Genomic DNA, 13522 nt, shown 5'->3' with positions numbered 1-13522 from the left:
TGTTCAATTATTTTAATAAACTTAAGATGAAACAGAAAGCAGTGTTACATGCAAACAAATAGCATGCCCAAAAGTCTACAATACAAAATAAATCACCTTAGAAATAATACATACTTTCAAGTTTTATATAAATAAGCATCAATTTGAATATAATGGAGATTTAGAATGTATTTTAAGTTACTGTTAATTAGGCAAAGAATGTATTTTACTTTGCCAAAATTATAAATTATCCATTTGGCAGACTTCAATTAGCTAAGAAATAGAGGCAACAACAGTCAATTCATTTTTCCTTAATGAAACCCACATCAAAACCACAGAGAACAGAAGAGACAACAAGCACAGTAAATAAAATCTCTTGTAAGCAATAATTACATGGGATATACCTATGCTAATAATGCTCAGAGAGAAAAATATATTTCTCTACTTGGTGAATCTCGGCCATGCGTAACCAGTACCCATGACAAAGTTACAGGCTTCAGGGAAAACAAAGCCAGGCAGTCACATGTGAACTCCCAGAGGACAGTGGACAGTGCAAACTGCTTAAAGAGCTCGCAACACCACAGAAAACATAAGACAAAGTATTATTTGTTTCTTTTGGTTTTTACACTGAGTTTATACAAGCTGTTCACCAGCAAGCTGTTTGATCAAGTATACTCTTCCCTAATGCACAGTGTTTCTGAAATGATCTGCAGCAGAGAACCAGGTTGTCTTTTTAAATTTCCAATCCATCAGAGACAAACAGTTTTGTAGAATTTCATAAAAGTGAACGACTAAGAAAATGAAACTTAAAAAGCATTAAAATTCAAGCATCAATTTTATTGTATTCAGCAGGTATAAAATTACTGTCAAACTGCTCTAAGAGTTTATAAATGCTTCTTCTCAATCTGTACTTAACTCATGACAGAGGTAAAGTCTGGCACCAGTCCATAGCCTACACTTTGTGTGTATATGTACATTGCCTCCCCAATTAGACTGAAAATAACATAACCAAAAATAGGAAATATGTATGGTAGTTTCAGAAAACTAGCAGATGTATTACAGAAAATTGTGATCTGAATAAACATGCTAACTAATGCTGACAACCATAGGAGGAAAAGAAATTCAAAGATATAAACCCATCATTTGAAATTTCTGCCAGGTTCTTGAAATACATTATCAACAATTCCTTTAACAGTGTCCCTTACACCTTATACTTTCTTGTCAATGTGAGAAAACCAAATATAATTCCTCTATGATCTCACTAAAAAAAGATCACTGACAGTTACATAATAGCATACTGATACTACACCCCCGATATGCATGCATAAGCAGCTGAAGAATTAGCACCTACTGTGTGCCAGGTGATAAAACTGCCATTTTTAATACAAAGTCTCTTACAAACAAGCCAGTAAAAGAGGGAGGTATTATTTCCATTTTATGAATGAACATACTGAGACTTAAAAGTTAAATAACTTTCACAAAATATACATCCAAAAAGTGGGTAGAAAAGAAACCGAGTCTCCTTGGCAAAATGGCTGATTCTAGGGCCAGGCAGGGAGAAATACAAGAGCCCAGAGCACCCCGTGGTATCACAAAGAAAGTGCTCAAAAACCAAAGGATGAAGGTATGTCAAAGGAACATGGGAGCTATCCTCAAAGAGCTCCCAGTGGCCACCGTTGGAACAATTTGAGTAACAAATAAATAACATAGTATTGGATTATGGCCCAAATTATAAAATAAACATGAAACCACCAATTGAAATATATGATTCAATTAATAAATATAAGTAGACAGTTACATAAATAGGATAAACTAGACAAGTTTTCCTTACAGAAGAATTCCATTAAATACATATAGATACACCCCTCTCCAGCAAGTGGAGATTAATCCCTCCATACCAGGATGGGCTAGACTTGGAGACTTCCTTCCAAATAGAGTAAGAAAAGGGAAAAAGTGTAACTTTACAGTAGAGAAAGCAGACAAACGCTGTCACAATCCATTGATGAGTGATGTTTCATGGTTGATACCATGACAGCCCCTGATATAAAGTGACTAGAAGGGCAGGTCACCTCCATGGTATTCTTCCATATCCGATCACCCCAGTCCAACTTCAAGAACATAAGAAAAACCCAAATGGAGGGGCATTCACCGAATACCTGACCAGTACTCCTGAAGACTGTCAAGGTCATCAAAAACAAGACAGAAACTGTGAAAACTGTGATAGACCAGAGGAAACTGGGCAGATACTGACAACTAAATATGATATGACACCTTGGATTAAAGAAGACATTATTCCATACTGTCTAGTGGTTAGAAAAAAATAAAAATAATTTTTTTAAAAAAGAGGACATTAGTAGAAAAACTGTCAAAATCCAAATAAAGTCTGGAGTTAATAGTAACGGGTCAATGTTAAGTTTTCTTAGTTGTGACAGTGACAGGAGATAACATCAATGGGGGAAACTAAGTGAGGGGCATATGAGAACTCTCTGTATCATTTTCCCAACTTTTCTGTAAATCTAAAATTCTTCCAAAATAAAGCTATTAGGAAAAAAGGGGGGGGGGGTAGAGACAGGATGTGAACCCACGTTTGTCCAATGCCAATATCACACAATACTAGTATATTCCACGGTGAAAAGAATACTAGACTTGAGACTGGAAGCCATTTTCTGCCACTTGATATGTGTGTAATTTGGGGAAGGTCACACACTGATGCTTGTTTTCTTCATCTGTAATATGGAAAGAACATCTACTTTCCTCCCCCATGGAGTGTTGTGAATACGTCTTAAATATATATAAATATAAGTAACTTACAAACCCCTATGTAAATATAAGGTACAAAGAAACCCATAAACATAAGACTGTGCACATACCTACACTGCACATAGAAGTGGCTGTGATTTATTTTTTTAATTAGGAGAGCAGAAAACTGCATGTACATTATAATAGCTTATATGCCCATGAAACTATTCACTAAAGAAGGGTTTTTCCTCCCATTAAACTGATGGAAGGAAAGAATCTGGATTTCAGGAAGTTTTTCTAAGCTTATTAAAAAGCTTACTGGAACAAGACGTCTATTGTATATTTAATTAGCTGCTCATAAAGTCAACCCTCAGACCACTCTTGATTCATCATACAGCACTAAATTCCAGTCACATTTTATGAAAGTTGATCACAATTAATCTGATCCTTAAAGTCAATAGGAAGTAACTTGACTGATTCTGGATAAACCTTTTCAGGCTAATATTCCTGCAATAAAAACTGGCACATCTTTACATAAAAATACATGTAGAAAACAGGGGGAAGGTGGAAAATACACCCCCATTTCTTCTCTCCAAGCCCCAGAAAATTTATTTAATCCTTATACAATCCTAAATGGAGACGGGGAGTATGTCCATAACTAGGCTTAGAACTGCGCCAGCATTAAACTTTTTTGACTCCCAAAATGCTTTACCCTGCTCTAAGAAATAATCCCTCCTTAGTCACGCTCTCCCAGGTCCGTCTCCTGGCAATCTTCCTGTTGTAAAGCACCGGTTTCTAGTGTTCTGTGACGCCCAGGGGCATTACTATGATAGAAAGAACTGGACACTAGGAGTCAGGATATTAGGATTCTAGAATTGTCTCTGCCATTGACTAGCAATTTAACTTATAGCAAATCTCTCTCTCTCTCCTGAGGCTCTTTCTCATTTTTACAAAAATAAGTGGGTTGGATTATATAGTCAGTGAGGTCCCCTTCCAACTACAACTTCTGATTTAAATGTAATTTGGTCCCTAAAGTTATTTTCCTTTGTATTCATCAGAAGGATCAGGCTCAATGACTATGAAAATTACCAGACTAAAAACTGCCAGATGACTACCCTTGAGTCCAATTTCTCGTTATTCAAAAAAGTTTTTAAAACCCCTAAACATTCAGAAGCAGTTAAGCGCAAGCACAAGCGCGTGCGCGCGCACATACACACACACACACACACACACACACACACACACACACGCGCGCGAAGAAAAAGAAAAAGAAAAAAAATCCCAAATTACTTTAGGAAACAAAGCTTAGTTTTTCCTACGAGATCACTACTTGCAGAAAAGTTAGGGATCAACTGTGGCCAATTAATGGACCTCATAGAAAAGTAAATTGATTTAAGTACAAAATAAGGACTTTTTTGGCAGGAAAAAAAAAAAAGAGTATCCACAAACCAAAAGGACTATACATTAAGTGACCATCTGACAGAAATCTGAAGTACAGCTCCCTGGCTGGTTCCAAATTAGAAAAAAATCTTTCATTGAAGAAGGGAGAAAGAGCAGGAATCCACAGCCTAAAATTTGGATTCATTATCACCTTTGCTAATAATCTCAGAACTTTCCCTAACATTCTTATTCTCTTTTGATTCACAAAATTTTAATATGCAGTCTATGAACCAACCCAAAATAAATTCAATTGTTCTAAACTTTCTTCACTGTGGCCTTGAAAACTTTATTTTTTGAGACAAGGTCTGGCTCTGTTGCCCAGGCTGGAGTGCTGTGGTGCCATCTCAGCTCACTGCAACCTCTGCTTCCCAGACTCAACCCATCCTCCCACCACAGCCTCCCGAGTAGCTGGGACTACAGGCATACACCACCACTGGCTAATTTTTGTAATTTTTCTAGAGACAGGGTTTCGCCGTGTTGCCCCTTGTGAACTCAAACAATCTACCTGCCTCAGGCTCACAAAGTGCTGGAATTACAGGCACAACCCATCATGCCCAACCTGGCCTTGAAAAGTTGAATCAATATTTTTAAGAGAAAAAAAATCAACATTAAAAAATTAGTCACAATACCCAGATAAAATTTATCCTAAGACTACCTGAGGGGAACACTTGGTGTGAAATGCTTAACACAATGTCTAACACACAGTTAAGGATTAATAAATACCTAAATTGAATCTAAAACTGAATATAAAACAATGCTTTACTTAAATGCACACTGATTTTTTTAAAGACCATAATTGTCCTCTATTTTAGGTAGATTAGAATGGATTAGCATCCTTTAAGAAAAAAAAGTATCAGCCATGTGAAAAGCAGCCTTCTGGGAAAACATCCTCTCCGTCAATCCCAGGACAGCATGACATATCAGCAATGATGGCGCCAAGTCAAGGACACTTACATAACCCTCATGCTAGCTCTCACAGCTGCTGCAGCGCATCACATCACAACACAGGACGCCTCCCTGTTCTCATGTGAAAGGAGTCAACTTAGAGATTTACCTGTTTAAGACAACTGCTGTGTATCTTCTTTCCACAAAAATAATTCCACATAAAATGTTGGTAAAAGGAGAAGGAAAATTTGTCTCTGGCTTCTCTTTTTCTTCAATTTCTTCATCCTCATCATCATCCTCAGAATCACTCCATGACACATAATTATCCTGATTCCTATTATTATACCACTCAACACTTTCAAACTGCTGTCGCTCATATGGTTTATATTTGCGTAAGATTTCGAGCAGTTTGATTACTTTAGGAGTTACAAATTTCAGGTCAAGTGAGGCAGGTGAGAAGTGCTCTTCACATAGTGCATGTATTTTCCTTAGGAAAGTGTCTGTAAACAATAAAAATTTCCTGTGCAGCTCCTCTTGCTCATGTTTGATGTATTTCTGTAGTTCTCTTACCATCATTCCAGCCACTTTATCTGCACACCAGGGTCCCAGAACTACCAATACGGCACGACAGTCTGATAGTATCTACAAAAAAAAAGAAAAGAAAAAACCTAATGCCAAACAATAATAATGTAGCATTTTCATATGGGGTTTAACTGGGATTTCAGTTGTTCTCAAATGACTCCTTAAATGTAACTCAGCCTTAGCTTAAGTCCTTGAAGGTGGGGGGAGAGGCCAATAGTCTTTTTGAGCTCATTTCATATGTATATGCCTAGAACCATCTCCTTTTTTCAATAAAATAACCAAACACAAATTAAAAGATGCAATTGTATGAGGTTAATGAAGCCTATTTTTAGATCTGTAATTAGTTAGAACTATACCTGAATCATTTACTTCCTGCCAAATTGCATATATGTAGCACAGTAATTTAACTTTAGGCATCAAGGAAGAGCAATACAGTTTTCCTTGAACTTTATCTATGTACAATATCCCCCAGTATTATATGTTTTTCCCTATACTGACTAGAAACTGCGGATGAATTTTGGTCGATCTACAGTCAGCACCTCTGGATGCCACGGTGAAATTGTAAAAACACTGCACAGCTGTCTCTATTATAATTTCTTTCTTTCTTTCTCTCTCTCTCTCTTTCTTAACAGTAGTAAAGGCCTTTATTAGTTGGAAGTGGAGGAGGAGATAGGACAGCTGCACTGGGGCAGCCTCCACACACTCTGTCACAGTTCTCCAAAAGCCCCTGTTACCCGATTTCAATGAAAATACCATCACAAGGTCAGGGCTCCTCAACGTTAACATCTCAGCTAAATTCAGACTCTGATCCTGGACCCTCCCAGAGTGCTGTGTCTTACAACTCTAACTGAGAGATGAAAGTTAATCCACGGCCAGGGTGTAACTGAGGAATCGAGGGAGAGGGAGAGGGAGAGGGAGAGAGAGAGAGGGAGAGAGGGAGAGGGACAGCAGGGAGGGAGAAGTGGAAGGGGGAGGAGGAGGGGAGAGGAAGAGAGGGAGGAAGAGGAGGGAGAAGGGGGAGGAGGAGGGAGGAGAAGGGCGAGGGAGAGTAGGGGGATGGAGAGTAGGGGGAGGGAGAGTACGGGGAGTGGGGGGGACAGGGAGGGGAGGGGGGACAGGGAGGGGAGGGCGGGGAGGAGGGGAAGGAGTGGGGGAGGAGGGGGAGGGATGGGAGGTACAGAAAGAAGAGAGGAGAGGAGAGGAAGAGAGCGAGAGGAAAAAAAGACAGGAAAGGAAGAAAGAAAAGAGGAAAGAAAAGGGAAGGGAAAAGGAAAGGAAGAAAGATTTCAAAGGTTGAGAAAAATGTGGGCACTGCTGCTCCAGAAAAAAAAATCATTAGGAGAGAAACTAAGACCCATATTTAATACAGTGTTAACATTCACAAATGGTTGCAAAGTTCTAGGGCAGTGGTTCTCAAGCTTTAACGAATCAGATTACTGCAGGGCTTGTCGAAATTCCAAACTGAAGACTCCGCAAACCGTAAAATTCAGTCCTGAGGACCCCACCCAGATGCTGCTGATGAGGATGTGGGGCCCACAATGGAAGGATCACTGTCCTAAGGGATCTCTTTTCAAAGCATTACCACTCAGAGACAATAGGCTCATATCCAGTTACACACACTAGGAAACTGTGGAAGAATTTGTTTAGTTCAAGGGTTTGAGCAGGAACTAACTCATCTGACCAAAAAGAAACAAAAATTGGACTCACTCCTTATACTTAAATAACCATGACATGAATGCTAGTTCAGATAGGGGAAGTCTACACTTAATACAAATGTGCATTGGGTAACAATGAACTCAACCTAATATGGTATGTTCAATGAAAAATGTCTAAGGAGATAAAAAGATTAAGACCTTAAACTAAAATGTAAAAAAAGAGCCTCATTAGAGGCATATTTTCATTTCAATATTAAAAATAAAGCTTTCAAAATACAATCACTATACCTACTTAGTATATGCTTACCTGTTTTGAAATTAAAGTAGAATCTCTTTCTTTTGAATGTACAGATATATTACAATCATTGATAAAATTAAGTGCTTCTTCTAATTCCATCAGCAGTCTTTCATAAAGCCCACTTCTGTCAGTAAATGGTCCACAATCCACCACAATCTCACATGGCTGAGAAGTATACCTTTAACGTAAGAAACAAAAGGTATCAATACTGCAGTAGTGAGAATGCAACTTAAATTTTTCAAAAAGCAAAGAAAAGGGGAATAGATACAAAAAAAAAAAAAAAAAAAAGCCAGAATGTTGGCACTGGGGTGAGATTTTAGGTGTGTTTAATTATTATTTTTCTATATTACTGTATTTCTCAACAGTAAATAATATATTTTATAAACCAGTCAAGTATTGTTTAAAAGATGTTTTCAAAGGCAAGGGGAGAAGAGGGGAAAGAAAATAATACAAATGAGCATCCACTGCATTCCAAAGCATTATGCTGGGAATTTACATACCTTCTGACTTAATCCACACACAGTGAGGATGATGAAGGAAATGAAGGTTCAAAGACATTACATGATTCTGTCTAAACAAAACTCAGGACTGCCTTCCTCTGAGGGCTCTTTCAGCCAAACCCTACTGCCTCCCTGAACACCTTTTGTTTCATTTCTAAAAAAACTCACTACAGCATTATGCTCCATTTATATGCCTAACTCCAAAAAGAAGCTTCCTAGTTTCAGTCTGTATATCTAATCAATATAAAAGGCAGCCTCACAACATGCCTTCCTAAAGTGGTACTCACATTTATCTGCACAGGTTGAGTGCCCTTATCTGAAAGGCTTGGGACCTGAACTGTTTTGGATTTCCAATATTTTTCAGATTTTGGAATATCTGCATATAAATAATGAAGTATCTTGAGGATGGGACCCAAGTCTAAACACGAAATTCATTTATGTTTCATATACACCTTATAGCTTCAAGGTAATTTTATACATTATTTTAAAATAATATTGTGAATGAAACAGGTTTTGGCCGCATTTTGGCTTCAATTCATCACAAGGTCAGATATGAAATGTTCCACTTGTGGCATCACGCCAGCGCTCAAAAGGTTTCAGATTTTGGAGCATTCTGAATTTCACGTTTTCAGATTAGGGCTGCTCAATCTGTACTATGTTTGCCTGTTAGGTCTCAAGGAATGACTACATGGGGCTGATATTCAAATAAATTTGCCAACAGGTTTCATTATTATTACAGTTTGCTTTCTTTTGTTTTTTAGGTTTAAACTTCCATCTTTTGCCCCCTTAGGCATCTGCCAGAATGAGGAACACAGGTGTTCAAAATACTCATGAAACTCAATCACTTCTCAGAGGCGGAAAGAAGAATGACAAGACAGATCACGGGGAGTTTTATCATTCAATTTATCCATTTCCATATCTGTGTGAAATTTTTAGTATTTGCAAATATCGCTTTTAACGTATTTTTAAATCCTCATAAGGAAAACTCCCCCAACTTTCATTCATTTCTAATATCATTCCTTGGGTCTTTCATAAAAAATGACAACCAGAATGGCACACAATGCCCTAAAAGCACGTATGATAACTGTAATAAGAAAAATAAATCTAGCACAGACATGTATACTATAGTTCTTATTTACCCAAAACAGAATTTATACTCAACCAAAGAGTCATTATTTGGAGAATTAGGTAATGCTTATCAATAGATTGCTTATCAGTCTTACTTAAATGCTCTACTATTTCTACTTCTCAGAAAACCTTTAGGTAATACAAGTGAAGCACTCTAACTCAGGCAGACAAAAGCACACGCACAGCCTTCTACTTCTCCATCAGTGTTGGCTCAAGGAAGTCAGACACAGCCCGTTCTAGAGGTCACAAGATTTGCATTTCATATGGCATTTGGATACCTAAGTTTGATAGGATTCCAAATGTTACTTTTCCTTCTCACTCTCCAAAGAAAACTTTCCTTAAATACTTACTAAATGCCAGGCACACTGCAAGATTTTTCTATGTGTTAATGGAATCGATCATCAAAGAATCCCATGAAACCACTGTCAATGCCATTTTACAAGTTCAAGGAAATAAGTGACTCACTCAAGGTCACACAGCTTACAATTAGCGGAGCTAGTATTCAAACCCACGTCTGACTCAACTCCACAACTTGAGAAATCAGTCTTCTCTATTTATTGTAACTGTCCTGAGAACTACCACTAGGTAATCTTTAGCCTTATTTAAGACTACATCTAGTAAGAACGGAAGGCCATTTTGACATAAATCAAATTCGTTACATTTGAAAAGCCATTTTCCTAATTTGTAAAGGCTCCGTTCCACCAACTTCAGTTATGAAGGTTGTGTGTGCGTGTGTGTGTGTGTGTGTGCGCGCGCGCGCTTTTCAATGAAACTCAAAATAGTAAAACACCCTCAAAAAGAGTCAAACCTAGAAAAACAAACAGCAACTTTCTCTGTAATCCACAACCCATTTTGAAAACAATGGGGTATTTCCAAATGTTTTAAAGTATACTGCTGAATTATCTAAATAAATTAATGTTCTTTGAAAGCATCATGTAAGACATTTAGGACAGAACAACAAAGCACACATATTGACAGAAAAAAATATAAATTTACTGTCAAAGTTCCCAGTCCTTGGCAACATCAGCAAATAAGAAGAGCTGACGCATAATCTCTTAAGGCAGAAATGCCTGTCTGCTACTCTGTGGAAACAAGGTTAGATTCTTGAACTCACAGGTAACAATACTTACAGAGAATTCTTACTCTTGCCCATTCCTTTTTACTGCCATTTGTTCACTTAAATAGGTACTATCTGCAAGGTACTACAAAAAACACCAAAGACTTAATATTTTTTCAACTAATCTCATTAAAGCCGTGTCAATTGGAAGTGCATACCTGTCTAAGACCACCAGGTCCGTTGCAGTTTCAGCATTACTCTTAAGAATTTTCTCTAGTTTCTGAATCTTTTCTTCCAATTCCTCTGGATCACATTTCCCATTTAAAATGGAAGCAGTTAGTCCCAATATGCGAGGACATGCTGGACAATTTTCACAGAGCTAATGTAATGAAAGATACTGACAGTAAAGACTTCATTTTGCAAGGCCACAACAAGAGAGACATCACATATTAAAACATATCAAAATCACTCACAAATACTAAACAAGAATTTGTTTGGTGGAAATGCCACTATACCAAGAACAACATAAAATTACTCATAGTATTACTGTAGTTTGTTTAAAAGATCTGTTTTTCAAAAAGGCTCAATTAGATACACTATGAAAATCATATAGAATTTACTATTATGATGTTAAAGTTTATTTTAGATTTAAATGAACATTAATTTAATATTCATTCATTCATACGCTGGAGCCAAACTCCCAATATTGATAATATTATTGCTTTTGAAATCTAAAAAGAAAAAAAATCTGCCTATACTAAATAGTTTAAAAAGAATTACTAAGACTTAGGTCTAAAACTTACCTTCATAATTTCTCGATAGGGGTGGTCTAGGATTGCAAGATGACACTCATCAAACACCAAAAGGTTAATGTCTGACAGTGATAAGTAACCATTTTTCAAAACATTCAAGGCGACATAGCAAGTCATAATAAGAACCTAAAATAAAATCAACATCAATAAACAAACATGGCATTCACTGCCTGGATATACTTACATAAAATCAGATCATAGAGCCATTGTATCATAGGTGAGAATTAAGGAATTCATTAGTCAAAATTAAAACTAATATACTAAATATATATAATTGTTTATATCAGTACTAAGAAGGAAATCAGGAAAACATGGAAAAAGAGTAGAGAAAAAATATCTTGATAATGGAAAGTATGTCTTGATGACAAATCCAAATTTACTTCAGGTTCTTAGATCCCCACAGCCATATTATGACTGATGAGATATGTCAATTTAGGCAAATCACAAAACAATTCACACTTTTTATTTTTTTTCCTGCTGAACTGACTTGGTTTTCTGAAAGAAAACCCAGACTAAATGTTATTTTTGTAGCCTATCATTATGTGGATATTTAAGTGCTTTATTAATGAGGACTTATCCCAATATGTGAAGCACACTAGTAGGCTGGGCTGTTTCAGTTCAGTGAGGAAGTGCCTCTTAACCACTGTGTATCCCCCAATGACTAATACACCAAAAGCCCCAGTACATGCTGGCTACATGGAAACATGTAAGTTAGAGGAGTCTCCAGCACACGCTGGCCACACGCAAACATTCAGTTAGAGGGAGTTTCTGTCAAAGCCCTAAACACCTCAAGCAACAAACTTCTCCAGTTTCAAGACATTTAACTCAAGAGTAAATTTTTTGAAAGCGCATTATCAGCAAGTTGGAAATAGGTCATAGGAATTTGTGTTTTTCAAGCAAGCAGATCATACTGAAAGCTATTTCTTTTCTACAAAGTTAGGAGCAATAAAAATTAGTAATTTATTAGTTTTGTTTGTTTGTTTGTTTGTTTTGAGACAGAGTCTCGCTGTCACCTGGGCTGGAGTGCATGGCGTGATCTCAGCTCACTGCAAACTCCACCTTCCAGGTTCAAGCAATTCTCCTGTCTCAGCCTCCTGAGTAGCTGGGACTACAGGTGCACACCACCACGCCCAGCTAATTTTTGTATTTTTAGTAGAGACGGGGTTTCACCATATTGCTTAGGCTCGTCTTGAACTCCTCATCTCTGGTGATCCACCCACCTCAGCCTCCCAAAGTACTGGGATTACAGGTGGCAGCCACCGTGCCCAGCCTTTATTCGGTTTTAAGGTAAGACTTAAAGTAAGATAAGAGTACATCAGGACTAGTTTCTAGGTTAAGTACAGGAAATTAGTTTTCAAATCTAAATTAGACAACCAAAGCTACAGATAATCTTACAAACCAAGTCAAGAACTTGTAGGGATTTATAAAGTGAAATTTCTCTACAAGTCTTACCTGGTGCTTAGTAAACTCTTGGTTCCATCTCTCTTTTGTCCAAGATGCATTTACTTCTAGGTTTGAGTATTCCCCAACCTTGAGATCTGAATGAGTTCTGACAGCTGACACTTGTTGAGCAACCTGGTTTGCTAATTACAAATATAACACTCCATGTAAATACGAGAAATCTTGTCTACTTGGCTCTCTGGACTACTAATGATTAACAGTCTACAGAAATCCTTATTATTATATTAGACCCAACCAACAATGTTTTTAATAGCCTCTTTAAAACCACAGTTCCAAGGTTATCCTCCAAAAAAATGGCACCTACTAGACTTGCCACCTCACTTTTTGTCACTTGCTTCAGAGAACCCTATACCACCTTTCTTCTTCACAGTTGATTTCCTCTAAGCCACCCGCCTGTTTTCTTCAATAAAACCAGATGGAAACAAGACAGTCTAACATGTATTTAAAGCACATCGTTATACTGAGACAATCTAAAAAAAAGAGCAGTCACATGAATATATTAGGACCCTACCAGCTTAGGTTCACATTTTACATTTTTTATTTTTATATATAATCCAAGCATATAAAAATTAGTATTTTAAACTCTTAACTGAATATCTAATTTCTAAGCAGCATGTAACTTTCTTTCTATTAATACAACTGACATAGCAAAATCGTATACAAAAGTTAACTATCCATAATTAAGCACCTTTTGACATACTTGGTGAAGCTAAAACATCAAGAGCAAAAATAAATGTAACAACTTAGATTATGTTCTAATGTACATATGTTCCAACGTTTATGTTCCAAAAGCAATCCATTCAAACGAAATACAGAACCAGAACATTTAAGAGAAACACCAAAAAGACATAGGACAAAACAATTTCTGCCAGAAGAGATTAAATGAGTACATTATCTGTCAAACTTTCTTCAATAATTTAACTTAAGAAACACAAAGAAAATCTGTTTAAACATAAAATCCCATCCAATTTCCCCTGCACAACTTG

At 37.0% G+C, this 13522-nt stretch overlaps 1 protein-coding gene across 6 annotated transcripts in view; it reads right to left on the bottom strand.

Moving 5' to 3' along the window:
* Window positions 1-13522, bottom strand: part of LOC105467479 (dicer 1, ribonuclease III) — a 72022-nt gene that overhangs the window by 33051 nt on the left and 25449 nt on the right. For all 6 annotated transcript variants that reach the window (XM_011717094.3, XM_011717096.3, XM_071099654.1 and 3 more), the window contains 5 exons: window positions 12528-12658; window positions 11067-11201; window positions 10482-10642; window positions 7588-7756; window positions 5213-5685 (listed from right to left, as the gene is read on the bottom strand). In XM_011717094.3, the coding sequence (XP_011715396.2) occupies window positions 5213-5685; window positions 7588-7756; window positions 10482-10642; window positions 11067-11201; window positions 12528-12658 (1069 nt within the window). The remainder of the gene's footprint in view (window positions 1-5212; window positions 5686-7587; window positions 7757-10481; window positions 10643-11066; window positions 11202-12527; window positions 12659-13522) is intronic.

Source organism: Macaca nemestrina, chromosome 7 (genome assembly GCF_043159975.1).
Source record: "Macaca nemestrina isolate mMacNem1 chromosome 7, mMacNem.hap1, whole genome shotgun sequence".
NCBI lineage: Eukaryota > Metazoa > Chordata > Mammalia > Primates > Cercopithecidae > Macaca > Macaca nemestrina.
This window is presented reverse-complemented; position numbering and strand designations above follow the sequence as displayed.